Source organism: Fukomys damarensis, unplaced genomic scaffold (assembly GCF_012274545.1).
Source record: "Fukomys damarensis isolate Sample0158 unplaced genomic scaffold, DMR_v1.0_HiC HiC_scaffold_27, whole genome shotgun sequence".
Taxonomy (NCBI): Eukaryota; Metazoa; Chordata; class Mammalia; order Rodentia; family Bathyergidae; genus Fukomys; species Fukomys damarensis.
In genome coordinates this window covers 32,049,098-32,076,108 of record NW_022900939.1, presented here as the reverse complement: position 1 = coordinate 32,076,108, position 27,011 = coordinate 32,049,098, and the positions used below count along the sequence as shown (strand labels likewise).

At 49.3% G+C, this 27,011-nt stretch overlaps 1 protein-coding gene across 2 annotated transcripts; it reads right to left on the bottom strand.

The window, feature by feature from the left end:
• Positions 1–433: 433 nt before the first annotated feature.
• On the bottom strand, positions 434–16,387 carry Bicd2 (BICD cargo adaptor 2). 2 transcript variants are annotated; one of them, XM_033756525.1, is made up of 7 exons: positions 16,116–16,387; positions 10,644–10,796; positions 8,457–8,915; positions 6,721–7,764; positions 6,082–6,233; positions 4,077–4,287; positions 434–2,350 (listed from the first exon to the last, which is right to left on the bottom strand). In XM_033756525.1, the coding sequence occupies exons 1-7, from the start codon at positions 16,347–16,349 to the stop codon at positions 2,345–2,347; spliced, it is 2,259 nt and encodes a 752-aa protein (XP_033612416.1). In that variant the 5' UTR covers positions 16,350–16,387; the 3' UTR covers positions 434–2,344. The 2 variants fall into 2 exon arrangements, with proteins under 2 accessions (XP_033612416.1, XP_033612415.1); XM_033756524.1 differs by having other exon boundaries at positions 434–4,287.
• Between the last annotated feature and the right edge of the window lie 10,624 nt (positions 16,388–27,011).

Genomic DNA, 27,011 nt, shown 5'->3' with positions numbered 1-27,011 from the left:
ATTACCCAAACTACTGCTTCCAAGTCAGGACAACAAAAACTACTCGTGCTTTTAATCCATGGAAGCACAGTGTTTTCTGAACCCTGGGTACTTGGACCTGTGTGGGAACGGGGTATGGCCCATGCATCTCCTCCCCTCACCCCCAGGATGCTTCCAGCTCCTCCCATCAGAGGAACCCAAAGGCTGGCATCACAGTCATCTACATCAGGGATCAAAGCAACCAGAGAGAGCAAGCTGTGTGCTTTGTCTTTTTATTACTTTATTTATTGGTCCTACCAACAACTCTTTACCCAGGCCCACTGTTCCTATGTGTGCTGGCCTTGTAGACATTCACGCCATGTGTCTGTCTTGAGAGTCTCAATTATTTTTCTTTCCCATTTCTTTTCCATACTCTGCCTCATTTTCCCAGAAATTGAAGGCATTTGCTTATTAATTTTTTTGGGGGGGTCTGTGTAAAGGTTCCTTGGCAGGAGAACATGCATATGACTTTTAAAATAAAGACCAACATTCTGACACTAAGGTAATGCACACACACAAAAAAATACAGTACATAGACATTGCAAATAAATACCCCATATAGATGAAGTTATCTCAAATGTAACAGTATTTTTTATGAATCAACACTGTAACAGAAGGTCAAAACAGGAGGCCCAACAATTAAGAATAAGAAATGCTCATTCCAGGAAACAGAATTCTTCAATTCTTATAATTTATATTATTATAATTTGTCCTTTTTTTGGAGGATAGAGGACAGCTTTTCTTCCTCCACTAGTACCAATCTGACCACACTGGTGAGCCTCACTCAGCAAACAGAACAGGACACAGACCTAGTTTGCTGAGGAGCTTTACTGAGTTCTGTTTCCTGAAATTAACAGTGATTAGTTACACCAAGCAAGAGAAGATATGATATGTTGTTTTCACATTTGCAAAGAATACTATGGCTAACCCTTGTCCCCCACTCCTGTGTCAACCGACTGAGCCGGCGCTGCCGCCCTCGGCTCTTCACAAAGTGTTCTCTTCACAAACGTGGTGTTCGTAAGATTGCTTAGCTTGTCCTAGTAAGTCCATTTGGTTCCCAAAGCACACTCAAGGTTTTGTGTTTGTTTTTGTTTTCTAAGCCCCTGAATTTGCAAGTAAAGAATCACTGACTAACAGAATTTTGCACAATTACTGTTTTCTTTCCCTCGGTGAAGATGCCCAGGTACAGGTGTGAGACGGGCGCCCCTTCCACCTGCTGGTCCACACTGGCCTTCAGCATTCCCAACTAGCTCTTCACTGCCCTTTTTAGAGAAACGACTTTGCTGGGACACCTCCCTTAACTGATGAAGGCACTACTGGCAATGATTACTAACAAAAAGGCGTTGAAATAGAACACCCTAAAAATCGACAACTGTAGAATTTTCTAAGTGTACCATAATTTGGCACAACAACCAGAGTAACAAAACAATTCCAATTTGGAATTTCACTGGTACAGTTGTATAAAATTCTGTTAATCAGTCATGCTTTACAAGGTCCTAAAACCCAGAAAATTCTGGAATTTGTAGGTAATACTACTTGTTCAATAATTTATCTTTTTTTTCAAGTGCCTGTTACTATTTTAACCAGAGCAAAGGTCAAGTTTTCTTCTTGTTACATTGAACTATTCCTAAGAATAATAATAATACAATATGAAAAACCCCAGAATTGGAATACCCTGGATTTCTTAATGAACATGGCATTTAAAATCTGTAATTTCAAACACGAACCGTAATGCCGTATAATCTAAAAGGCTGCTGAACCACAGCGTGGATATACTTAGCCGAGCTCCTCGCTGGGCCAAAGCCTCATCTCCAGTCTAGAGCTACACACTACGGAGCACACGGCCTGCCTTGTGCTGACGCCAGACCAACACATCAGAGCTAAGACGGACAGCTACAGGGCCACGAGCACAGACCACGGCATCCGAGACCGTCTCTAGGAGAGAAACTGAGGAAGCAAATATAATATCAAAATATCAAAAGTGCACAGGTTGATCGGATAAAAAAAGGAACATGTGTAATAAGGAGACCCCTGTGTGAGTGTTCCAGTGGGCTCCTAGCGAGCCTGGTGGTGGCTGGGAAGCAGGTTCTTCGGCCCTGCAGAGGCCTTTCCAAGCAGCAGCTCACGGCATTCTCAGTATTAAAGCTTTTTCTCCTCCCATTAAAAACTTGGGGAATGCTAGCTTGAAAAGAATTGCAGTGGCATATCCAAAATGTTTCTAAGTGGACTTCTAAGTTACCCTTCCTTTCTCTGCATGGGCCACAGGAGGGGAGGGAGGGACTGCAGTGTGACAGGGCCGGGTGGCCACATCCTCCCAGCAGCTACTCTACAGCTGAAAATGGGAGAAAACAAGACAGCATTAGAACTGGGCCACTTGACAACTAAGTCCTCACTGTGCTGAGTGTGCGAGCCTGTTAGTTGGCAGAGGAGACCTGCATTTGTGTTAGGGGGGCCAGGAGCTCTGAGGGACTGCAAAGCCCCTTATAGGTCCAAGAGAAGCTGCGTGCTGGCCTGGTGAAGAGAGAGCAAGGCGGGGTTGGTGGGGAGCGCAGACGGGCATGCAGGCAGCCATCACCAGGATGGACGTGCAGAGCACACCCATGCCCCAGCCTACTTTCCTACTGTTCTGCACCATGCATTGCCTATAGTCTGGAGAAGACCACGTCACCTTCAGCGCTAATGGAAAGAATGGGAAAGACAGCTGTGTGTGGGGCAACATGACCCTCTTGGCCTCACAGCACCAATCCCCTTTCTACAGGAAGACGGGCGAGCAGAAGGCAGCCTTGGGCCTGCTGTCCCCTGGGAATCAGGAGGGAAATACTGAGAAGGGTTCTGCTTCAGCACATGTGAACTCAGATTCACATGTCAGCCTAATGACAGAGCTGTGGTGTGGATGAAGCCTCTGAGAAACAGGGGAGCCCTTGGCTGACTTTTCTTTCTATTGGCACCCCTAAATTGTACTAGAGAACCATTCACAACCTGCTAGCTCTGGGAACCAGCCCTGGGCCCTGGCTACGCCCTCCAAATGTGGGCTCAGCTCTGCTACCACTGTGGGTGTCCACTCAGACTTCAGGCTGTGGTTCTCCAAGACTTATGTCGGCAGGTTTGAAGCCCCTTGAGACAAAAGCCCAAAAACAGGTGGCTAGGTTACCCAAGGACAAAAGGACAGGCCTCACCTGAGGACCACAAGGTCTGGCCAGGCACTTGGAACACTTTTCTCATTAAAAAAGGAAGCCCTTGGCCTCAGGCCCTGCCAATTTGTCACCTTACAGGCCAGCAGACCAGCATGCAGATCTCAGAGACAAGACACTAGGGTGCTCTGCTCTCCTGGGCTACAGGCAGCTGTGTATGTGAGTCATTTGTAGAATGCAGGAGCTCAGGACCACTCTTCTCTAGGTCTGGGGATGCAATTCTATACTTTTGTCCTGAATGTGACTTATGGTAAGATCCTGCACAAACTAAAACATAACTCTTTCCACAGAACTCTGCCAATCACAGAGCAGTCCTCTGAGGCTCGACCTGTGACGCATACAGGAACCTTCTCAAACTGCTTGCAGGTGCTGATGTTAGACACATACAAGGAACATGCAACTTTCAACTCAGGTTCTGTCCCTCTGTGGGTGCTGAGGGGGTGGGACCAGGACTCTTTCCCTAAGGTGTCCAGGGCCCCAGGGAGACACTTGTATATCTGTCTTCCAACAAGGGTGTCAGCTCTATCCCAACCTCGGACCTCAAAAAGACAGCTGCTGACACAGGTGCTCCTGAGGGGACTGGAGTAGGAAGCAACACAAACTCACAGAAGTGTCCTGGTGACAGCCATGCCCCATGCTGCCACTCAGCTAGAATCCTGCCCTCTGTGCATTAGTCACGTTAGGACTGGCCTAGCACCACTGTCCCGCAGCTGCCGGGTTAGTCAAGGTGAAGCGGACATTAGCTGCAGCGTGTGGCGCCCCATGGCCCTAATCACAGTAAATGCTGTGCTTCTCGCTGCAGAACACCTGGTTGGCGAGCCCAGTGCCCTCGGCCCTGTCACTGGCGCAGGCACAGGTGTGACTTACGCTTGGGGCGGCTGGCTTGGCCTTGGGGGCAGCTTTGGTGCGGCCCCGCCGGGTCTGCTCGTGGTCCAGCTCGAGCAGCTCCAGCCGCTGGGTCAGTGCCAGCTTCTGCTGGATGGCCATGCGCAGCAGGGAGTTAAGTGTCTTCTTCTCATCCTCAGCAGCTGCCAGCTGCCGCTGCATCTCATCCAGCTGTGTGATGTACTCGTCGCACCTGTGGGGACCAAGAGCGCAGATGAAGGGCCAGGCCAGGGAGAGCATCCACCCAGGGCTGTGCCTCAGTGGGGTGCTTGGGTTGAGACCAAGGTCAAGGGAAGCTTGTTGTCATTTCTTTTAGCAAAGGCTTCTTTAGACAAAAGCCCTGATGAGGGACAGAGGGGCCCTCAGCACCCCAAGCCACCAGCCCTATAAGGCTGGCTTAGCTTTTGTGTTGGTTTGGTGGGGGTGCTTTGCTTATTCAGCTAGAAGTATTCCCTAAAGATGTTATGACTCTCAGAAGTTTGCCTTTTGGTGGGATGATCTCCCCATCCGAAGGCCACGAGGAAGCTTAGGTGCTGAAACATCACTGGTTTCCAGGGTTTGGGTATAGAGCAAGGGAGGACTGGGCTTGTTTGCATGTCAGTGTACAAATGGTGCTCAGTAAGACTATGCTGCACCACAGCCAGATCCAGGGGGCACCTCTGCCTACACCTGTGACACAAATGCCCCAGCCAGGTGTGGAGCTAGTGTTCTGCTCTGTTCCTAGTGTCCGTCTTCTATCCATCGCACCTGTCTGGCCAGGGTCTGGTGGAAACACCCTGCGGAGGTCAAATCTCAGGTCTTGGGGCAGTGAGTGGTTTGCCATTGAGCAGTGCTGCCTCTGCCTGTCAGCGGCCCTTCCTTGCCTGTGCCCACTCCTTGCCTGTGCCCACCTCCTGTGAAGCAGTTCCTTGACAGTGGCTTCTGAGACGCAGAGACATACACTGTGTCATCTTCCTCACAAGTTTGAAACCTGGCTACACCTGAAAGGTCAGATCTTTAAAATAAGTTAGAAGAGTTAGGGTTTACAAACCAGATGCTGAGGAGCTGTGGAATCTTTTATCTAGCATTTTCCTAAGCTCCAAGAGAGAAAGCCTCTTCAGAAACCCTTGAACTCTACTTGTCTCTCTGCCTACCCTGGTAGGGCTTTCCTGCAGGGACACCAGCTCTGGCCTGGCTACCATTTTGTTTATCTCTAAGCCTCAGCTTCTGTGTTGGGTGTGCAGGGAGCATGGCCAACCCCAGGGCCATAACAACACCCACCAGCAGGTGGCACCACTCACCTTTGGAGTGTGAAAGGCAGAGGCCCTGCTCTCCAGTCTGGGGCCCCGATCTTCAAGCCCCTCCTCTCACTTCCCTGGCAGTCAAGGTGGGTGGTGGTGAGGGTGCAGATCAGGGCAGAGGTGTCCTGACAGGGACCCACTAGCCAGGAAAGGAAACTCTGCCCCATTGTCAGATCTACTGCGTGTATGTGCCTCAAGTCAATCTCAGGGCTCCTTGTCTGCCCCACGAACACTGGACCCCACCTATCCCCAAAGCTCACTCTTCAGCCTCATATATAAAATGAGACAAACTGGGCCTGCCAGGCTTTCATTACTAGTAACACAGAACTAGGCTTTTGGGGGCTGGGCCTGGCAGACAGAACAGGAGGGACTGCCCGACGTTAGCATGCCCAGCACCTGCCAGGCACAGACCACTCTGAGGGAACCTGCCCACATGACACACAGGACCAACTCGTCCTGGTGCAGCTGTGGGTGCTGACGTGACATAGCCCTCGTTTATCGCTTCACTCTGCCTTGTAACCAACTTGAGCCCCTGTGCCAGGAACAGGCTTGTGCTTGTGCTTTCCAAACCTTGAGCTCTGCTGGCCCGATAGAGCTGGACACAGGCTCTGAGGCAGTAGGGCTGCAGGCCTCAGGCCAGAGGCTGCAGGGGCTGTGGGTGAGCGCCAAGGCTGCAGAAGATGTAGGGTCACAGGTGGCACAGTTACCTGGTGGCGAACATGGCACGCAGAGAGGAAAAGGTGGCTGCATCCTCTTTGAGGGCCTTGAGTTCGTTGCGCAGCTTCATCATGGTCTCGGTCACCATGGCCTTCTCGTTCTCATACTTGCTCTTCAAGTTGGCGAGGGCCACTTCAGCCGTCTAGGGCAGACAGGTTCAAGTTGTGAAGCTATCTAGAGCCACTCTGAGATCATGGAGACTCTAAGTCCGAGGTGGTGTAGGGACCCTCAAAAAACACTCTGGGAGATGCCTTCCCCGAGGCAGCCCTGGGCCAGACCACCTCAGTGAATCCCACCTGCTGATCCAGACTATAAGGAACCGGAACCAAATATCTCTAAACCACTCCTGGGGATCTTCACACAGCCCGCCACCACTCTTCCACCAGTTCAGGGTGCAGCTCTCACGTTTTACTTCAGCATTAGGAACTGGCATGAGAGAGTCCCCAGAAATGGTTCCTGTTCAAGCCCTCCCACCCATTCCACCTGCCCGGCTGGGAGTCTTTGGCAGGGGAGGGCAGGAGCTGAAGGCGACCTGGAGCCAGCTCCATCCTGTGATGACACAGGCCTGGGAAGCCCTGCAGGTGAGGGATGGAGACCAAGGGTGAGAGATGCCCAGCAGGCCAGCTTACCTGCTTGTTGGCCTTGAGCACAGTGCGCAGTGTGGTGATCTGCTCCCGCTTGGTGCTAAGCAGTGACTTCAGCTTGAGAATCTCTTCCATGAGTACCTCCTTGTCCTTGTCCACAGCGGGGCCCAGCTCCTGTGAGGCAATGCGCTGCCGGGAGAGCTCTGTTGTGCGGTCCACAGCTGCCTGCAAGTGCTTGATTTGGTCGCGGATGATGGCGATCAGGTTGTAGATGTTCATGGGCTCCCGGCGGGGGTCACTCAGGGGTGATGGCAGCGAAGAGCTCGGGGAGGGGCTGCTGTCCCCAGCAATACCATCTGCTCGGCCTGCATCTGGGGCCAGTAGCCCCTTGGGTAGGAGAATGGGCGAGCGGTGCCCACGACCCTCAGGACTAGTGCGGCCCCCTGGGCTGGTGCGGCCTGCCCCGCCCTGGCCCTCTCGATAGTAGTCCAGCATGACACGGTTGGGCGTCTCGTTGTTGCACATGCACACGTGGTGGTAAAGGTTGGCCAGCTCCTCACTGAAGGTCACTAGCTCATCCTGGGCCACACTCAGGCTGCCCTGGGTCTCACCAGCCACGTCGCTCACCTTCTTCAGCTCTTTCTTCAGCTGGGCCAGCAGCTCGCGGTCCTGGCAGTTAGTCTTTTCCAGCAGGGACACCTTCTCAGAGAGTGCCTGGGCCTCAGCCTCGTAACGACCCTTCTCCTCAGCGTGCTGGGCCTCTTGAGCTTCGTGTGTACTACGCAGTGCCTTGAGCTGCTCTCGGAGCTCGCCAGCCTCAGTCACAGCCACGTGGTACTTGCAGGCCAGAATCTCAGGCCCGTTGATATCCACTTCATAGTAGTCACCGTCCTCATGGCTGTCGCGGTCCTTCTCATTATCCAGGGCTGTCTGCCGTTCTTTGCCAGCCTGCAGGCGCCGCAGGGCATTGAGGTTCTCGGTAAGACGGCTCACCTTCTCATCCTGCTCCAACAGGGCCCCCCGAGCCTGTTCCAGCTGCTTCTGTGTGTCCTGCAGTGTTGCCAGCAAGCCCACCTTCTCCCGCTCCATCTGTAAGGCACAAGCAATAGGACAGCTCAGCAGCAGGCTCAGGGGACCTCCAGGATGGCACCGCAACAGGTTTCCTGACCACACTGTCAGTGACACGTAGAGTACAGGTGGAGTGGGCACCATGCCCATCATCAGGCAAGTCACTCATGAGGGCCCTGTCTACCCCTGTGGTAGGACAGCTGGGCTCAGAATGTGGTGCTCTGGGTGGGCAGGGCAGGTTGGAGGGGACCCTCACAGCCCCAGCTCTCTGCTCTGGAAGACAGAGGCTCTGCCGCCCTCCTCCCTACTGCTGTGGCGGGCACTTGATGTTTTGCTAGATCAACAGTGACCAATCTCCCTGGAGATGAGTCTAGGCACAGCCCTGCTGTCACTCTAGCTGTAGCCTGGGGAGGTGTCACACAAGGGCCAGCGCTACATCACTTCATCCTGATGGTGTGGGTAATGGGAAGCAATACGGGCACCACAGAACTAAACCTCACCCTCTAATTAGGAATTGACTTCTCTGGGTCTATCCTCTCTACACTATGGAGTTTTATTTACGTTAATGACAGAATTTAAAGTCAATATGAATAAATTAGTATTAACATAGTTATCAGGAAAGGCCTTCTCAGGCAGTGCATGCTGATCTGCCAGTGTTGTAACAGGGGGACAGGGTGGCAGTAGAGTTGGCACACAAGGCCCTAGCAACAAACCTGCACCAGCTGCTGCTTCAGCTTCTGTATCTCAGAAATGTGAAGTTCACTGAGCAGATCGGAAACGAGGCTGGGGGAGGGCGGCACCAGGCCATCCTTCCTCGGTGTGGACGTCTTGTTGTCTGGCAAGGGCTTGGCCAGGCCGCCGTGCTCAAAACCATTAACTAGGGCCTCAGCATCATTGTTGGGCTCAGCAGTGGTGTCATCACTGAACTTGAGGCCATCAAGAGAGACCTGTAAGTGGCTGGTATAAAAGGAGTCGTTGATGCTCATGTAGTGTGACAGCTCCTTGCGCAGGCTGTTCTTCTGTTCTCGCTCTGTCTTCAGTGTCTCTAGTGCCTCTTCCAGCTGCCGCTCGGAGATTTCCTTGAGCCGGATGGCATCCTCCAGCTGGCTGTTGAGGTACTCAGTCTCCTCCTCCAGACGCTTGATCTCATGTTTGAGGCCTTCAAACTCCACCTGGGAAAGGGAGGTTGAATAATCTGAATAGGAACGCTCTGATAAATTAAGAGGTCTGATATAGCCTGATAAATTAAGAAAATGCACCAGGGTGCTACCTCCCCAGCCACACAGAGCAAACGTGACTCATGAGGAGAAGCACTGCACTGTAAAAGAGACAGTGGCCAGTCAGGTGAACCTACTTCCTCCACTGAGGGATGTGTCTGCTAACAGGTCCCAGGGCATTTGATGCAAATGCATGGAAACGTTCAGCTCACTGCCAGGCCCAGTGTGCCCTGAGGGATGCACAACATGAATGTCTGGGACACATGGAGCCTGCAATGCCTCTGCCCTCAGAACATACATCTATGCTGCCCTATTTCTAAGAGGATTCTTAAAAATATCAAGTGGGGACTGATTTAAATCATATAAAATAATTAATTAACATGAATAGCTAATCAAGTATCTTCAGGCACATAAAATATATACTTCAGTGTGTGCTATGACCATTATTTTGAATCATATTTCAAAATAAAGGAACAGACGTTCTGAAGGCAGAATGTCTCAATGCTAAATTCATAATGCAGACCTAGAGGTGGGTACAAAGTACAGTCTTGTTGACATGAAATTATATTTTAGGCGGACAAGGAAAAGAGCAGATGGAAACTGATGATTAATGGAGGTATCAAAGCTTTTGGGCAATTAAAAAAAAACATGCCTTATTTTGTAGTACTGTTAAAAAATAAACCAATGAAATGAAGCACTGAACAATCTTCACGGGTTTTGGGTAGGAAGAGACACCAGTTACCACAGCCTAGGTATGCTCATGAGAAGTGGGCATGGAGCCCTTCACCTTAGCGCACCAAATCAGGTGGTGAGGGATCCCAGACATGAGGAGTGGAAGGGGGAACCCCACTGAGGGCAGGGTGTGTCTGTGCCTTGGCTTCTTCTCTTCTTGGAGTACTGTGGGCCAGGCTCTGCCTATGGTAAGCCAATGGACAATTGGTCCTTTCACATGTGAGAATGAGCTGTCACTGCACAATGGGGCTGTGAGCTCCTGTCCTTGTGGTTTTATGAAGAAAAGAATCTGCTCCTTGCTTGCTTTTGAAAACACAGAGATTTCTGCATATACATATGATGATGAGATTTTTCTGCTCTGAGAGGATCTGGGTGGTAAAGGGGATCTGAGGAAAGCAAGGAAAGCATCATTGGTTATTCTGGGGGAGAGACTGGGATTTCCTGGGAGAAAAGGTTCCTTGCAGGGTTGTGGACCTTAGCGGGGGATGGCAGGGGAGATATTCAGGCCTTGAGTGGTTCCCAGATCCCAGGATCACCTTCTTCCATCAGAGGAAACCCTCAGAAACCCTGTCACAGGTGACAGGACCCTCTTCATCCCTGCTACAGGCAGGTCACGGTAATATTTCAGCTTGTGGCCAGCACCCGAAGGCAACAGCACTTAAGAGATCTAGTCTCAGGTTTTTTTGGTGTAAACTTTTCATCATCTGGACTGCTCCTCTCTCATCTTGGCCTGCCCAAGGGTCAGCAAACACTGTAGCCACAGATCTCGTTCCATCGTCTTGGAGGGTCTAGGCCCTGTTGGCTGCAGGCCCTGCCTCAACTGTGGTGGTGCTGGTGCTGGGTCTCAGCACCAGCTGAAAATGAGACAGAAAGACAGAAGAGAGTTAGGCGAGAGGGCTAAGAGTTCCAGAGCTGACCTGTGTGCCCACCCACAGCCACCCAGAGTCTTGCCTGGTTCTGTCTGAGCACAGACACTTGCTTCTGCAGGCTGATGTTCTCCTCCTCCAGTTCTGAGTAGTCCTGCAGTAGGCGGGCCTCCCGGAACTTGTACTCCTTGATGTCATCACGAAGGCGGCCTCGCTGGATCTCTACATTCTGGTTGATCTGTCAGGGCAGAAAGGAAGGCAGGTGTGAGCAGGCTCCACAGGTGCCCATCAGCCCTGCCTCCAAGCGGCAAGAGGAAGGCATGGCACAAAGACAGGACTTTAAGACCCAGGCCTCTGGGCACCAGTGTAGCTACCTGGAGCAGAGATGGAGCCAGGGCAATGTGGTGTGTGGGGAACAGCAGACAGCCCAGTCAGATCCCCTCAGCCTTTCTCAGCTTTGGAACCCATAGCAGGTAACTTACCCTGCTCTGACCCTTGGTGTCTCTGCCTGTAAGATGGGGTTACCCGGCTGGTGGGCAGGTAAATGGGGCAGTGCAAAAGTACAAAGTCTGTAGATGCTCTGTAAAACTGAGTATCTACCCTAAAGAAATGAACACACATCCACACAAGATCCTGTACATGAATGTTCCCAGCAGCACTGTTTCCTTACAATGGCCAAAATGTGGAAGCAATCCAAGCATCCATTGACAAATGGATGGATAAAGAAAATGTGACCTATCTGTATCATGGAATTTCTTTCAGTCATAATAAAGAATGATGTCCTGACACTTGCTATAACCTGAATGAAAGCTGCTGATGACATGCTGTTGAGTGAAAGAAGCCAGTCACAAGAGGTCATGCATTGTAGGATTCCATTTACATGAGATGCCCAGAACAGGCAAATCCATAGAGAAGAAAGCAGATTGGTAAGGGATGGGATTAACTATGAACAGGGTTTCTTTTTGGAGCGATGTGTTAAAAAATTGATGTTGTGGGCTGGGCGTGTTCAGCACTTGCCTAAAATGCTCCAGGTCTTGGGTCTCAGCGCAAATACCCCAAACAAAAACAAACCTGTATGATAGTGCACACATCTGTTAACATGCTAGAATTACACTCATTAAGTGAGTTGTATGGGGTGTGAACTATCTAACAAAGCTATTAAAATCTAATTCCTGCCTCTGACTTGCCTGCCAAGTGTCAAAGAGTGGAGCACAGAGAAAGGCTCGCACCAGGCTCAGGTGAATACAATACAATCCGACTGCAGGAATTCTCAACCTGCTGTTGTCTGTGACCTGGGCACTTTCACCTTGGCCCTGGAGATAGTCAAGGCTAGATCATTTTCTGTGGTGGAGGCTGATGGCTGCCCACCAGATGGCAGCACCCTTCACACTGTTACCAAGTGAAGATGTTTCCAGACGTGGCCCAGGGGGCAAAAGTGTTCCCTGAGTAAATCTTCCGCCCACTCCCTGCACTCTGTTCCCTCCCTAACCCCTGTTCCTGATGCCCAGGTGGCCTCTCCAGGCCAACACCACCCTTGCTCCAGAGCCCTTGGCCAGAAGCCCTGTTCACCCTCTGGGCCACAGCTCTGTCCTCATTACCACCATCCCTGTGGATCTTGATCAACATTTGTGTGTTCATTTGAGAGACTAAGACTCCACGATGACATGCAGGTACACATAAAACAGTAACTGGATCAGTAAAATGAAACAGGGCCACAAACAGTCGTGAACAGAAAATGGAAGATAGTCACAATGTACAGCAAGCACTACTGACAAATGCTTATCACTGGAAACAAAAATGGTATTTAAAATCGATGGCATATAGACACAGCTCTCTTATTAAATGATCCAAGCAGATGACAAGAGGTGTTCTCGTGTAAACTCTTTGTTACCTTCAGGACACCAGAAGAAACGGGATCTACATGAGGAGGAGGCGAGACCAGACTGGAAAAGCCCCCGTGAAAGGAGAGGGTAGTAAAACAAGAGCCGGGATGGAGGAAAGGAAAGAGACCCAGCACAGCCATCACAGGGGCAGGACTGCTGGCCCCTCCTTGAGAGTCTGGAGTGCTGTGCACAGGCCCTCAGCTGCCTCTCTGTCAGAAATGCTTTCCAATCCTTGCCCTTTCTTTGCTAACTCAAAAGTGTTTGGTGCTCAAACATGTGCCATGGCTCCATGAGACCACCTGTCTGCTCCTTGCAGAAGGTAAGATCTGAGTCCCATCAGCTCCCTCAGCTCTGTAGGCCAAGAACGGTGGACTAGCAGGCCTCTAGACAATGGTAAGAGAGTGCCAGAGGCCTGAGAGCACTATCTTTCCCCAACTCCCAACACCGAGAGAGTGCTGCATCCCAGGGCAGTGCTCATGCCATCTGTTTCAGTCCTTGACACCCTTGGTACCCTGGCCCTGGTAAGGTGTGCAAGGAGACCTGTCCCTGCACTACTGCCAGGGCCAGAATCCAGGGTTGGTAAGGTGTTTGGGCACATGCAGTCCTGGTGTGGTAAGACAACAGAACAGACAGGCATATGAAAGTCACATGCTAGCCTACCAATGCCACGTGGCAGGTGAGGGCACCATTTCTCTGACAATGCAGGACCCAAGCACCTGCACTTTCATTCCACAGCAACTGTGCTTCTGTTCTGAACCGTATCATGGAAGTAAAGTTTGGTGGCCTACCACCTGCCCCCTCTGCCCAGCATCCACCCAACTTCTGAGAGCTTAGACAGGCTGGGACTGGTCACTGGGGGGTTGGTTTTCCCTTAGGTAAGCACCTCCGCCCAGGTGAGTTTGTCTGACATCAGCCCAACAGAGTGCAGAGAACAAGCTTGGCTCTGTGCAGATGAGCAGCCCAGATGGAGGAAGTAGGCAGAGCTGACCACCAGGGGTCCTAACCTAGCAAGGAGGGTGCAGGGGGACTGGTTGCCCTCTTTGCTACCTACTTCAGAGCTCCTAAACTGTCTCTGCCCCAACATCCTAGGACAGCCCCCTACCCTACCTCACCCTTTGTGGAGTCAAGGGAGCCTCAGGCTGGGAAACAGAGCCACATCCCCACCAAGTTCCTGTCTAGGCCATTCCTTAGTATATGGCCACCCATTTACCGGGGCACCAGACCCCCCCCCCGAAGAATGCCAAGAGGACAGAAGCTGCCCAGATGCCCACCACAGATCCTACACACAGCAAAAAAGTCAAGCAAGGGTCAGGACCCCAGAGATCTACTCTCACCAGCCTCAGTTTCTCACGTGTGGTAGAAACACTGGGACCATCGTTATGATGACTAGGTCTGAGGCAGTTAAAAATCACTGGACAGGCCAAGTATGTTTGGAACCATAACCCATGTGTTCTCATGGTGGGGGGGCTGGAGTGGGGCAGATACTTAGACCAGTAGTCCCAGGGGCAGAAAAGGTGAGGGCTGTCACAGCATGGGTGGGGGGTCAAAGGGCACAGCCCATTACCAGATGCTGCATGCCAGCAAGACAGGTGGGTAGGAAACGGAGACCCTCTCCAACCCAAGGGGTAACAAGCCTTAGCCAGTGGAGGACAGCATATTAGTGACTACAGAGCTCTCAGCACAGTAGCTCAGACCAGGAAGCAACAGTAGCAGAGATAGGAGCTGGCTATGGTTGGACAGGTGCTGAGAGAGGTGCCACTGGCAGCAGAGCTTCCATCCCAGCCAGGCACACAGGAGGTGAAAACCCTGTGGGGTTCCTAAGGCTCTACAGCAGTGGAGGGAAAGCAGTAAATGGTGTTATGGGGCAGGTGCCACTGGCGTGGGAGTCTCTCTCAGGAGAGAAAAGAGAACTGCAGGGGTATATACGGAGAGTCAGAATTTCCTCATGAAGCACAAACAGGAACAGCAGGAATCTCTTCTCCCCACCAGTCAGTCTTTCACTCACTGAGCTCATTTCCGGCCCAGCAGGGTCAAGCAGCTGCCTGGGAAAGGGGCAGAATACAATGAGTGGGAGTGAATGCTTGCACTGGCTTTTCAGGAAAAGAGAGGCCACATAGATGGATGGTAGCCAGGGCAGGTGGAGCTCCATCTCCTCCTCAGTGCCCTTCCTACTACCCTCACGACAGCAATCCTTGAAGAAGAAAATGGGATCAGGCACTATGGCTCTAGGGCAGTGATAGTGAACCTTTTGGAGACGAGTAACCAAACTGCAACCGAAAATCCACTTATTTATCACAAAGTGCCAACACTGCAACTAAACCTGAAAACTGAGGTTTTAGTTTCGAAAAAACAACTCATACATTGACATCTTATATCTTAAAAGAAAAACAAATACCACACATGCCATAGGGCTACCACCACTGCTCTAGGGTCTGAAGACTAGCACCCTGCTCTAAGCCAAGCTCCTCTCAAACCCATGGAGCCCTCAATTTGGGGGAGGCAATCACTCCTTTATGGCTGGCCATGGTGTCCTGAAACGCTAGGCCGACACTGCCAGCCCTGTGGGGCCCAGATTGATTACTGCACACCCTCAGGGCTGTTGCACTGCTGACTTCTTTGTGATAACATTTATTATAGAAGGGGTGCCGGGGATTTAGCTCAGCGGTTCGGCGGCCAGCCTTGCAAGCGCAAGGACCCAAGTTCAATGCCCGGTACCAAAAAAAAAAAAAAATTATAGAGGGTAGGGCTCCTGTGGCTAGAACAGGGCCCCAGAGATACTTGGAGGATGTGGAGTGGTAGAGTACCAGATAGGTATTTTCTACAAGGGGCTTTGGAGGGGTTTACAAATGGGAAAAACAGGCTAGAACTCAAGATGAGGCCTTGCCCAAGGCTCAGTGAGGGGTAAAGCCAGCAGCAACCTCTGCCCCCATGAGAAACTGGAGGCCAAGCCCCAAGATCATGGCCAGGAGGACCACAATCAGGACCATAGCTCATGAGGGGACATCCAGATCTACCTGTTGTCCCTGGAGGCCAGCCCACTCCTGCCTTGGTGATAGGGCCTCACTCTTCCTTAGAAGGCACTGGTTTCTCTCTCTTACAGGTAGCCATGGCCCCCTAACTACAAGCTGGACCATGCCTTCTTTAGGTCCTGACCAAGTCCTGCACAACTCTTCCTGACAGCCCGGCATAGTCAAGCCTGAACAAAATAAAGTGTTCCCCAGACAAGGAGGTGTCCAGTGATAGGTGGGCACAGGCTCCACACCTAAGGCCTTGAAATGCTGATCACTTTCCTGGTCTGGTCTGGTTCATGGGAACCATACCACCTGAGACACAAGGACTGCCCCGATGAAGCAGTGCTCGTGTGTTCATTTCTGAACAATATAGGAGATCAGAGATGGAGTGTGAATGAAGCCACAGCCTCTATTTCCTTTTTTTTTTTTTTTGAGACAGGTTCTTGCTATATAGTCCAGGCTGGTCTTAAACTTACTATGTAGCCCACCCTTGACTTGAACCTGTAGCAATCCTCCTGCCTCAGCCTCCCAAGTACTGGGATTACAGGCATGTACTACCATGCCCAGCTTAGAGCCAACTGCTTTGGAGGCATACGGTATTGTCACATCTACCACACAGTGCCATGGTTACAGTGCCACAATCCACCTCCCCAAACCACTCACCTCCTTCAACTCTTGGGCCACGGATGTGAGGCGCTCATTCTCTGACTGTGTGTTGGTGAGGACGTTGCGCAGCTGCTTCAGCTCTGTCTGTAGCTCCAGCACCTTTCGCACATAGTACTGCTCCTTGGAGGCCGACTCCTGGATCAGGCTTTCTTCCCGGCTCTCACCATCCGCGGCTACCTTCTTGTGGTTTGTATGTGCCTGTCCGAATGCCTGCAAAAGGAGACAAGACATTCACAACATGGGTATCCTGGGGCTGCTGAGCAAGGCTCACGGTGCAGGGAGAGTGGAGATCCTGCGTCTCTGGCATGCTTGTGTATAATGAAGATAACCTGGGTCTTGGGAAGCAGTCTGTGTTGAGTAGGAGTCAGTGTCAAGGACAGGGTGCCTGCCACATGGACAGGTGTGACACAAGCACCTTCTGTGCAGGACCAAGCACAGGGCCTCATCCTGGGGGCCAGCAAGGAAGCTCCAGAGGACCAGCAGAGGTCTAAGACAAGTGGCTGAGCTACAGAGGAGCAATTCCAGAGCGGCCCACATAGCCCCCCACGCTGCTCTGCTCTAGACAGGAAACGCCAAGGCTCAAGGAGGAGCACCAGCCACCACATACAAGAGGCAGCTACTCGATTCTGACCTGTCCCTCACTTGCTCTGGGAGAAATCCGGCTGCTTAGTCAGAGCTCCAGACCCCAGGGACTGTGGCACAGTACAAACCAGCCAGAGCGGCTGGCACAGTGTATGGAGGCCCAGACATGAGCATACCAGCATGTTCCAGACTGGTGAGGAGCATGGGACAGACTCCTGGGGCTCAGGCGGAAGACCCCACAAGTGAAACTGACTGGGAAATGGTGCTGGCCTAGGGTAGGACCCTCAGGTCTCCCACACCTCGAGGTCAGCAGCTGCGCAGCATGTATGCCTTAGGATGCTGTCAGCCCGACCACCCACTTTGTGCCCCTGTGAAGGGCCAGGCCCTCGGCAGGCACCTTTCCTGCTCTTGCTCCTGTCTTTTTACTGGACTTCTGGCTTAAGATAGGAAGCAAGAGCAAGAGGGGCACTGAAGAGCAAGAAAATACATGGCTTGCTTTGGTCTTAAGAGAGAAAAAGAAAATTTTTTTCTCCTTTACTTCTTCAGAAATCCTACTTAAGTCTAGGAATTCAATCCACAAAAAGTATCTGGGAGAATGAAGAAAGCAACTGAGTTTAAATGTTTCCAATATCAACAAATCAGAACAGAGAGACTCATTTCCTTCCTGACAGAGGTCTTGGTGAAATAGAAAAGCCCACTTTCAAATTCATATGGACTTGCAAAGGACCTAGAATAGCTAAAAGAACATTGAAAAAGGGTAACAAAGTGGGCGAGTTTACAATTTCAGATTGTAGTATGAAGGTACCATGATTAAAACTGTGTGATAAGTTCATCAGGATGAGACATAGACACCACTGGAACAGAACAGAGTCCAAAAATAAACTGAATATATACTTACTTAATTTTTGACAAGAGTACAAAAGTAAATCAATAGCAAAAGAATAGTTTTTCAACAAATGATATTAGGACAAGTGAACACCCAAATTAATAGAAAAATCTCTATAAAAATCCCCAAATATTTGGCAACTAAATAATCTATGTGTCAAATAAAGTTGCCCCCACCACCGGTACCAGGGCTCAAACTCAGGACTTGCACTTGATAAGCAGGCAGTGGAACCACTGAGCTAAATCCCCAGCCCTGTATTTTAACTAAATGAAAGGCACATGAGAATTTATGGCATGTCAATAAGCAGGTATGCAGTATACTTACAGCACTAAACACCTACTTCAGGGGAAAAAGAAAGACCAGTTCAGTCAACAATTTCAGTTTCCATCTTTATGAACTAACTTGGGCTCTCCCTGGCATCAGCTGAGCGCTGTGGGAGAGATCAGCCCGTCCCAGGCAGAACTGTCTTCCCTGCAGCATGGGCTGTGCATTTTCACATTTTCCCTTGGGTGGTCAACAGATAGCTGGCAGCATCAATGGAGTGCTAGGATACACACAGCCTGTCATTCCTTGCTTAAAACCCGAGCAGCCTTCCTACTCTAGTGTGGGATGCGATTGGTACAACTGCTTAAGAGATCAAAAGCGTGTGTCTGTTCTCTGACCCAGCACTGCCACTCCCAGGCATACACCGGGGAGGATGCCGCATGGGTGCAGAGAAAGGCATTTTTTATAGGAATGTTAGTTCCCAAGCATTTGTTGACAAAAGAAGGATCAATTTGTTGTAATATATTTACACAACAGCAAATTACAGAGAAATGAATAATGAATAAAGTATTCTTATATGGAAAGATGAATCTCATATAACAAGTAAAAGATAGCAGAGAGAAGAGTGCATAGATTCCATTTATAAACTTTCAAGAATAAGTAAAGCTAATTCGTGGTGTTAGAAGTCAGCCCTGTTAGAAGCTACCCTTGGGCCTGGCATAGTGCCAAATGCCTGGAAGAAGAAGGGCTGGGGACTGAAGGTTTAAGCCCAATCAGAACAATAGAAGTGACTTCTTAGCTAAGACTCCGTCTCAAAGTAAAAAAATAAAATTAAAGAGCTGGGGATGTTGTCAGTGCAAAGGCTCTGGCTGGGTTCAATTCTCAGAACCATTAAAAAAAAAAAACAAGAAGAAGGAGGAGAAAGAGGATAAGGAGAAGAAAAGTAGGAAGGAGTAGCAGTAGGAGTAGTGAGCCTTGGGATTGGGGGGACAGTGTCAGGGGCACTAGAGGAGGATTCTAGGGGTTGTACTGCCCTGATTCTTCCTCTGGGGGGCTTATAACATGGATGTGTTTAGCTTATAAAAATTCACACGTCTAATTTATGTGATATCTTGTCTTTTCTTTTTTTTGTACGGGAGATCAAACTCAGGACCTTTTGCTAATGAGGCAGGCAGCAGAACCACTGAGCTACATCCCCAGCCCTTTTTTTCTTACTAGAAAGCTATTTTTAAAAACCAAGAGCAAGTTCTTCAAGCTCAATTAAATTCATAAACCTTTAGCCATAATATCTGAAGAGAGGGGGCACACAAATTACTACTATCAAGAATAAGATGTGGTAGCATTATAGATTCTACAGCTATTAAGGGAATATCACAAGTTGCTCTATGCCAGATTTGACAACTTAGTTGAAATGAAAAAAATCCCCTAAATGATAAACTACCAAAGCCCTCTCAATTAGAAAAAGGTGATCTGAACAGTCTTGTATCTTTTAAAGCAATTAAGCAAATAGTTTAAAACCTTCCTACAAAATAATACTCCTCTGAATCCAGATGGATTTGTTGGTAACACCAAACACTTAAAGAAGAAATATAAGTCCAATTCTACAGAAACTCAGAAAACCGAAAGGGCGGGAATACTTTCCACTACTTTTATGAAGCTAGCATTACTCTGTAACCAAAACCAGAGACAGAACAAAATAGAAACTATAAGCAGATATTCCTGAGGAAATACATGCAAAAATATCTTCACACAAACAACTTACCTAGGTACAAAAGGCTAATGCCTCAAAATAAAGTAGGACTCATTCAGTTGGGTTAATTAGAAAAATCACTAAAATGAAGTATATTTACAGACAAAAAAAGAAAAACCACATGACTATCTCAAAAGACTTGACAAAACTGAACAACTACTTCTGAAAAATATTCAGTAAAACAGAAGGGAACTCCCTCAACCTCATAAAGGGCATCTTCTAAAAACTTATAACAAACATTAAGTAGTGGAGAAAACTGAATCTGACCACTTTTGTTCAATACTATAATATCAGAATTCCCAGTGCAGTGCAATGAAGGAAGAAAACAAACAACAAAACCAAAGGCACCAGATTTGATCCCACATGCATCCACCATCTATCCATGCCCACAAACCTCCCAGCTACCATATGAAAGGATTCAGAGAGGACAAGTTCTGAGCTTCTTGCTCTCCTGAAGCACAGGACAATGCTCCTCTAGGCTGTGAGGAGGAGGTAGTACCTTGGTGATGTTTCCTACGGGCTGGGCAGGCAGAGGTTTTGTTTTGTTTGAGATAAGGTCTCACTATATAGTGCAGGCTGACCTTAAACTCACTATGTAGCCCAGGCTGGCCTCAACCTTGCAGCAAATTTAATCTCCCTGTCTCAGTTTCCCATGTGCTGCACCACAGGCTTGCACCACCACACCCAGCTCCAGCAGAAGTAGTTCTTGAAACAGGCTCTGAAGCTGCCCAGGCTCAGCAAGATGCAACACAGCTGGGAGAGTCCAGGGATGAGGTCATGGCAAGCCAGGCGCCTTTAAGAAGATGGTGTCCCTATTCCTAGCCCATATTTGCTCCTGGCCAACACACAGCTCCCTGGGACACTGGCCTCATAGTCCACCACACCCATGTGGACATGGTGCAATCATGTGCACCTATGGTGAGCCAGGGCCAGGCATGGCTAAGGTGGCTGGATCCTCCCTTAGAGACATGGCCTCGGGGTAGGCTACAGAACCCAGGCTGGGCCTATTAAATGTGGCGGGGGGAGCAGGCAAAGAGGAGATATCACATGGCTGTAACATGAACAATGATATGGGGGAAGGAGGTCCTGGGGGCTCCCTGAAGCATCAGGCACCACTCAGAGGGCAGTGGGATGGGGGAAGAGTGAGGGTTTGAAGGTGATGGAGAGGGCTTGCGCAGGAAGAGTGGCTAAAACCAGACCCCAGGAAGGCTATAGGGGGAGTCAGGATGGGTAGGGACAGCGAGGGACAGGATAGAGGCCATGAAAGGAGCATCTGTGCTTTGCAAGCTCTTTGTTGCTGTGATCTCCCTGCCTCATCTGTGGAGCAGGGTAGGAGTGACAGCTATGGCTACCTGGCACACGGCACATGAGGTCTGGAGTCACTCCATACCTGCTCTCTCAGGCTCTTAGTCTCACAAGAGCCCCATGGAGACAGAAGGCAGTGGGTTTTTGTGAGAGGGGGCACAGTCTCTGGCTGGCTTCTCCTTGCTCACCATAAGGCTTTGTGTGAAACACTCATATATTGTCCAGGTAACCACATCCCTCAATGACAGCACCACCTGTGACCTGTGTAAACCATGTGCTTGCAGCTGCTGTGCCCTGGGCACACCCTGTGTGCAAGACAGTTCTGTGACTCCATGGGAAGACCCTGCACATGTACTCATTTTGAACAGTGAGAAACAGAGGCTTGTCACCTTGCTAAGTAAGGTGCACAGTCTGGCTGCAGTGTGGGATGGTGCAGTATCACGGTGGTGGGGGTGCTGACGGAAGAGGGAATAGGAGTCATACCTAAAAGACGAATCCAGTGTCCTCACCCCTAACTCCTAGGGGACATAGAGCATGGGGAGGGAAAAGAGTAGAGGGGAGGCTGTGGGGACATGTGGGAGCACATAAGCTCACCCACGCCCACCTCTCCCATCTTAGGGAAGCACAGCTGCCATCATCTTCTGCCTCTGTTGGTCTACCTGTGAAATAAGGTACAACAGCACAGATGGCCATGGTAGGTACCACTCATGGTGTCAGTGTGCCTCAATTTCTTCACCTACCTCCCTTACCAGATCCTGTATAGCCTCCCATCCCATCAGCCCTACCCAGCCCTAACAACAGGAGCCTTAAAATACAGTACAAGTAAAGAAAATCACTCACTCCTGTTCTCCTCCGCCTTCCTAATTGCCCAAAGCAAGCCAACACCTCCTGAGTCTGGCAGGTTCTCCTCACTGGACCAGCGTCAGCATGGTCAAAATGCTAAGCCACCCACCCTTGGTACCCCGGGGCAGGGACAGCACAAAGGAAGCTGGGTCGTTCCACGATGAGCTGCCCAACACCCAGGCCTCAGCCCACACCAGAAACTTGATCAGGACCCCACAACCCTGAACAGAGGCCAAGAGCTAGAAACAGAAGCAGGACAATGGAGCAAAAGATAAAGACTGACAAGTGCTTCCTGCAGTATAAAAGCAGGATCTTACTGGCTTTGAGACTAATGCCAGGATGCCTCCTGCAGTTTGATCTTGGGACATTGCTGACAGTGTAACAGTTGTGTGCCAATAAAATTTTATTTGCAAAATCAGGCTGGCCCACAAGGCTATGGTTTGCTGAGACTAGTCTAGGCAACAGTTCTTATCCTCTCATGACCTGGGTGTCTGCAAAGCTCCCTACTGCCAGCTGGGTGCCCCCACAAGCGTGAAACAACTCTTCAAGTGTTACTTTCTATGGCTCATTATAGAAAATCTTTACGTATACGCTAGGAGGGCTGCATCCCTGACCTTGTGCCTGGTGCAGAGGAGGAAACCACGGCAGCTGAAAGGATGGCGAGGTGCCCCAGGTAGAGGGAACAGGGTAGGCACAGGATAGAGGCAAAACAAGGTGGTGCAAGATCCGAGTCCTCATGCCAGGGCCTCTGAACCCTCAGACAACAATCCTCCCCCTCCTTGGCCACACAGACTCCCAGCCTTGCCAACTGCCATGCAGGAGGCACCATCACTTCTCTGAGTACTTCCCAGCTGCAGAGCAGGAGAGAAAACTGGTATGCATGCACCTGAAACCAGGCTGCCTGGCTCCACATCCTGGCTCAGCCACTGGCCAGCCATGACTCCAGGTGGGAACTCTCCACTTGGCCTTTCTGTAAACTGAGCTGAATGCTGAGCTCCCAAGGTTGGGTGTGTGGAAGCCCAGCCCCGTGCAGAGGAAGCATGGACAATAGGTCAGGGTTACTCACAATCAGCCTACTTTGAGAAGTGGCAGGACTTGACAAATAGCCTCCTCCTTCCTCCTGCTCCATAGTTGCCCAGGCCTTGCTGATCCCCCACGAGGCCATGTGCCAGAGCCTCTAAATGTTTTCATTGTTCATCTCCACATGGGAGAGGTCTCTGCTCTAGTCAGTCAGAAGGGCTGCCTGGTTCCCTGGCAATGCCTACTGAAACAGTCTCCTTATCTACACAAAAAAGCCACCTCACCCTCTTTACTATGAGAATAGTGTGGACACCTCCACAATGACAGCTGGTCATCCATCCCAGCTGCAGAAGCTGACCCTTGATTCTGGACAAACTTCCATACAGCCTAGGGAAAAGTGTATACTGAATGCTGATCACAACCTCCCCCCTCCCACTCTCCAAAGGGGCCTGACTCCTTGGAGTAGGTCCATGCCAACAGGGCAGGGAACAGGCCTCCAGGCAGGGCTGTCTCAGGGAATTCTTTCTACCTAAACCAGTTTGGGCATCTGCACAAGGCAAAGCACTTGCCAAGCCAGGGCAGCCAGCTTTAAGCATTCCAATGAGGTAAGGCTGGTTCCAGGAAGCAGTTTCCACAACAAAGCTGGGATCTTCCATTCCTCTGACTGGGTTGATCTAGCACTGCCTACCCACAGATAGTAGGTCTCACACTTGTTCCTGAAGGGCTACCATGCCTGCTCTAGGGTGCGCCGTTCCCAGAATGGCTAGGCCTAGGAATCCCAGGAATCCCTGAATTGCACCAGCTGCCCACCCTGGCAAGTCAGAGCCTCTCCACAAACTGCTGAGGCAGAGATACTGCTAGGCTCCTAGGGTTGGGGAGCAGTAGAAATGTGTGATCCTCATCTGTTCCTAAAACCTCTTCCTAAAATCTTCTTGTCAGAAAACCCCAGAGGCGGGCATCCGTATGCCCTCAATCTTTATAATAAAGCATAAATAGCATTCATCAGCAATTATTGTGCATCTGGCCTCTGGCAGGCACTAGTAGTGCAGACACAGCAAACACTGTCAGGCCCCCTAGGACCCAGCAGTTCAGTAAATGCCATTCAACTGAAAGGACTCCCCACCTACCCAGACACACACACACACAGAAAACCTGGCACACACAAGCCAAATGGCTTGATGTCAGAGTAGAACCTGGCTTCTCTGAGGCCTGGAAAGGATCTGAGGTGGCGGTGGGATGTGAGAGTGTGAGAGGCACCACTCACATGTTTATAAATCTCGCTCTACTCTGGGTAATTTTTTTGTGGCTATTTTCACAAAGTCATGCATAACCACGATTTCTCAGGACACCAAATGGCATTAAACCTTATTAAATTCAAGATGGGGCTCAGGCCTATTAAGCTGATATAAATATAAGCTCAACACTATTATTGAGATAAAGAATTTATAGCACAGGACCAGGGATTTAGCTCAGTGGTTCCGCCACCTGCCTCGCAAATGCAAGGTCCTGAGTTCAATCTCTGGTACCAAAAAAACAAAAAAACAAAAAAACAAAAAAAAAGAATTTATAGCATTAAGAGATTAAATTTACCATCAAAGGTTGATTAAATCTATCATGACCGAAAGAACCTAGTGTTCTATATATGAAAGTAGCAACTAAATAAAGAGCAAGAGATCTGGTGAGATAGAAAAAAAATGAGGTCCGATCCTTCACTTTTCCCTCCCAAGGCCTGAAGAGGACAGGGTCCAGCTGACAGCTGTCGTGCCCCACCCCATCACTCACCCTGGCCTCTTCAAGAGCAGCCTCCTACAACTACCCCAGGGTTTTCGCTACCTCTGGGGTTATTTTGGTGGCCTCCCTGCTGACAGGAACTGTGGCTTGGCTAACAGCTGTGATGCCCCCTTCCCTGCTATGGGCCACTCCAGGTGGTGCTGCCACTTCTGAGGAGCAGCTAGGAAACTGTACCTGACAGGGCAAAAACTGAGGAAAGTTTAGGGCCTATTGCTGATATCATAGAAGTCACCAAATGCCCAAGGGCCTTGATCACCACTGCTGGCCCTCCTAGAGGCTCCTCAAAACCAGCAACAGTTGTGACTTCAGTCCTGCCATTTTTGTGGACACACAGGAGCTGTCAAACAAGCAGTCACTTTTCCTGAAGTTCAGCAGAGCTGTCACCAGGACAGTGGCAACTGTCCTAGATACCCTGAGGCAGATACAGGAGATTTTTGCCTTGGTTGTAGCAGACTAGAAACATGGACCTAACTCAGATGATTCTGCCCTCTTTGTCATACTGTGAAAGCCCTCAAATAGGTCTTCAAAATGTACAAAACTGCACATGCATGGTCTGCTGCTCCTCTATATGAGCAGTGCTTCCTCACAGTCAAGGGTGACGCCCTGCTGTACACTATGTCTCTGTGATGCAGACCAAAAAAGCCTTTCTGCATGGCCCTACTGCCTATTCATCATTCTTATCTTGGGTATAGTAAGCTGTAAAGGTCTCAGTAAAAACAGCTGGTAACACTAGAGGCCATTAGCCCAGAAGAGTTCCAGAGACTGTGGTAGAGCTAGTAGCAACCGGAAGAAGTCCACAGCAACCACAGGCAGAGACCAGTGGAGACCAGCGGCTGTGACTAGCAGAGACCAACAAACCTATAGTGACCTATGGAGAGCCACAAAGAGGCAGCAGAAGCTGCTGGAAGAGCTCCAGAAAGTTGCCAAGAGGGCTATGAGCCTTGGCTGCTGAGGAGCTAATAGGGGTAGCTAGGAACCACCAAGATCTGTTAACACTAAAAACAGAGAGCCACTGGCACTGAAAGCCCAGAGCACTAAGGGAGCTGCACTTTGCTGATTAGGGATTTCTATTCAAAATGAGCAAAAGAACCCTCAACTGATAGGTGACACTGTGATCTCTGCAGTGGCAAGTGGCAAGCAATTAGGACAGGCACAAACAAAAAGATTGGCACAATATCAACAGCACAACTGAGAATACAGCCTTCTAAGACAGATCTTTTTCATAAGGACATATATCACAAGGAATGTGGAATGACATCAGAGTAATCTTTAAAAGGAAGAAATCCCACTTTCAGGTTTGTGCACAATGGGAGAACATGATACAACATTTCACGTTTTCTGTAAATCTAAAACTGTTCTAAGAAACACTACAGAAAACTATCTTGCACCCAAACACAAGAAAATTTAAAAATGATCTGTTAAATAATGTTTGTATCAGTGACAGTGTACAGAACAGAACAACAGGAAATGGGGTAAACAAAAAATGGAAACATCACATCAAAACTTGGGAATCACTGCCAAGTAGTACTGTGCTGGGGGAGGGATACTGCACTAAAAATAAATATTAATGATAAAAAAAGAAACAGCATCTCTGATTCTGAGATTTCAGAAACTGAACAAAGTAGGAAGGCAAAAGTTTCACAAAAGGAAAGTTATACAACAAAACCCAGGAAAAAGAAAAAGAAAAAGAAAAACAAAGCAAGTATGTTAGTACACTTTCTAACCTAATAATTGTCTTGAGAGATGTACAAAGTTCATATGCTTAAACTAGGGAACTGATCCTCTCCCCCAGTTTATCTCTCAGCAAAACCAGCAGTGGCAGGTCCGTCACAAGAGAATGAGGCCAATGCAGGGAACACATGCAGGACTCAAATCCAGGTCCAACTCTAAAGTATCCTTGTCCACTACCACATCCACTCAAGACAAAGAATATACAACAGATCTTTCCCTTCGAAAGGGAAGGGCTCATGGGCTAATCCATGTGGAACACAAAAGCAAACACTTGGCAAAATCTCAGTAAACACAACCAATAAAATAACTTATGAATTATTCACTGTGATCTTGCCCAGGGAAACAAAACACAGGTAAACTAATTCAATTTTTAAAAACCTGCATTCTACATCTGCTATGGAACAGAATAAGACAAGCATAAGTAAATCACATAATATGTCAAAAGGTAAAATACTAACTTTCTGTCACAGGTAAATTAACAATATTTAAAAAGGAATCTCCTCAAATTAGATTCTTAGGTTAGCATTATATAATAAAAATAAAGCAATTTACACCTGTAATCTTGACCTTAAAAAACATTAACCTCAGATAATAACTTTATTAGAAACATGGAATTTATACAAAGAAAGTTGGGCCAGGGATTTCGCTCAGTGGTTTTGCTGCCAGCCTTGCAGGTGCAAGGTCCTGTGTTCGATCTCCAGTACAAAAAAAAAAAAAAGAA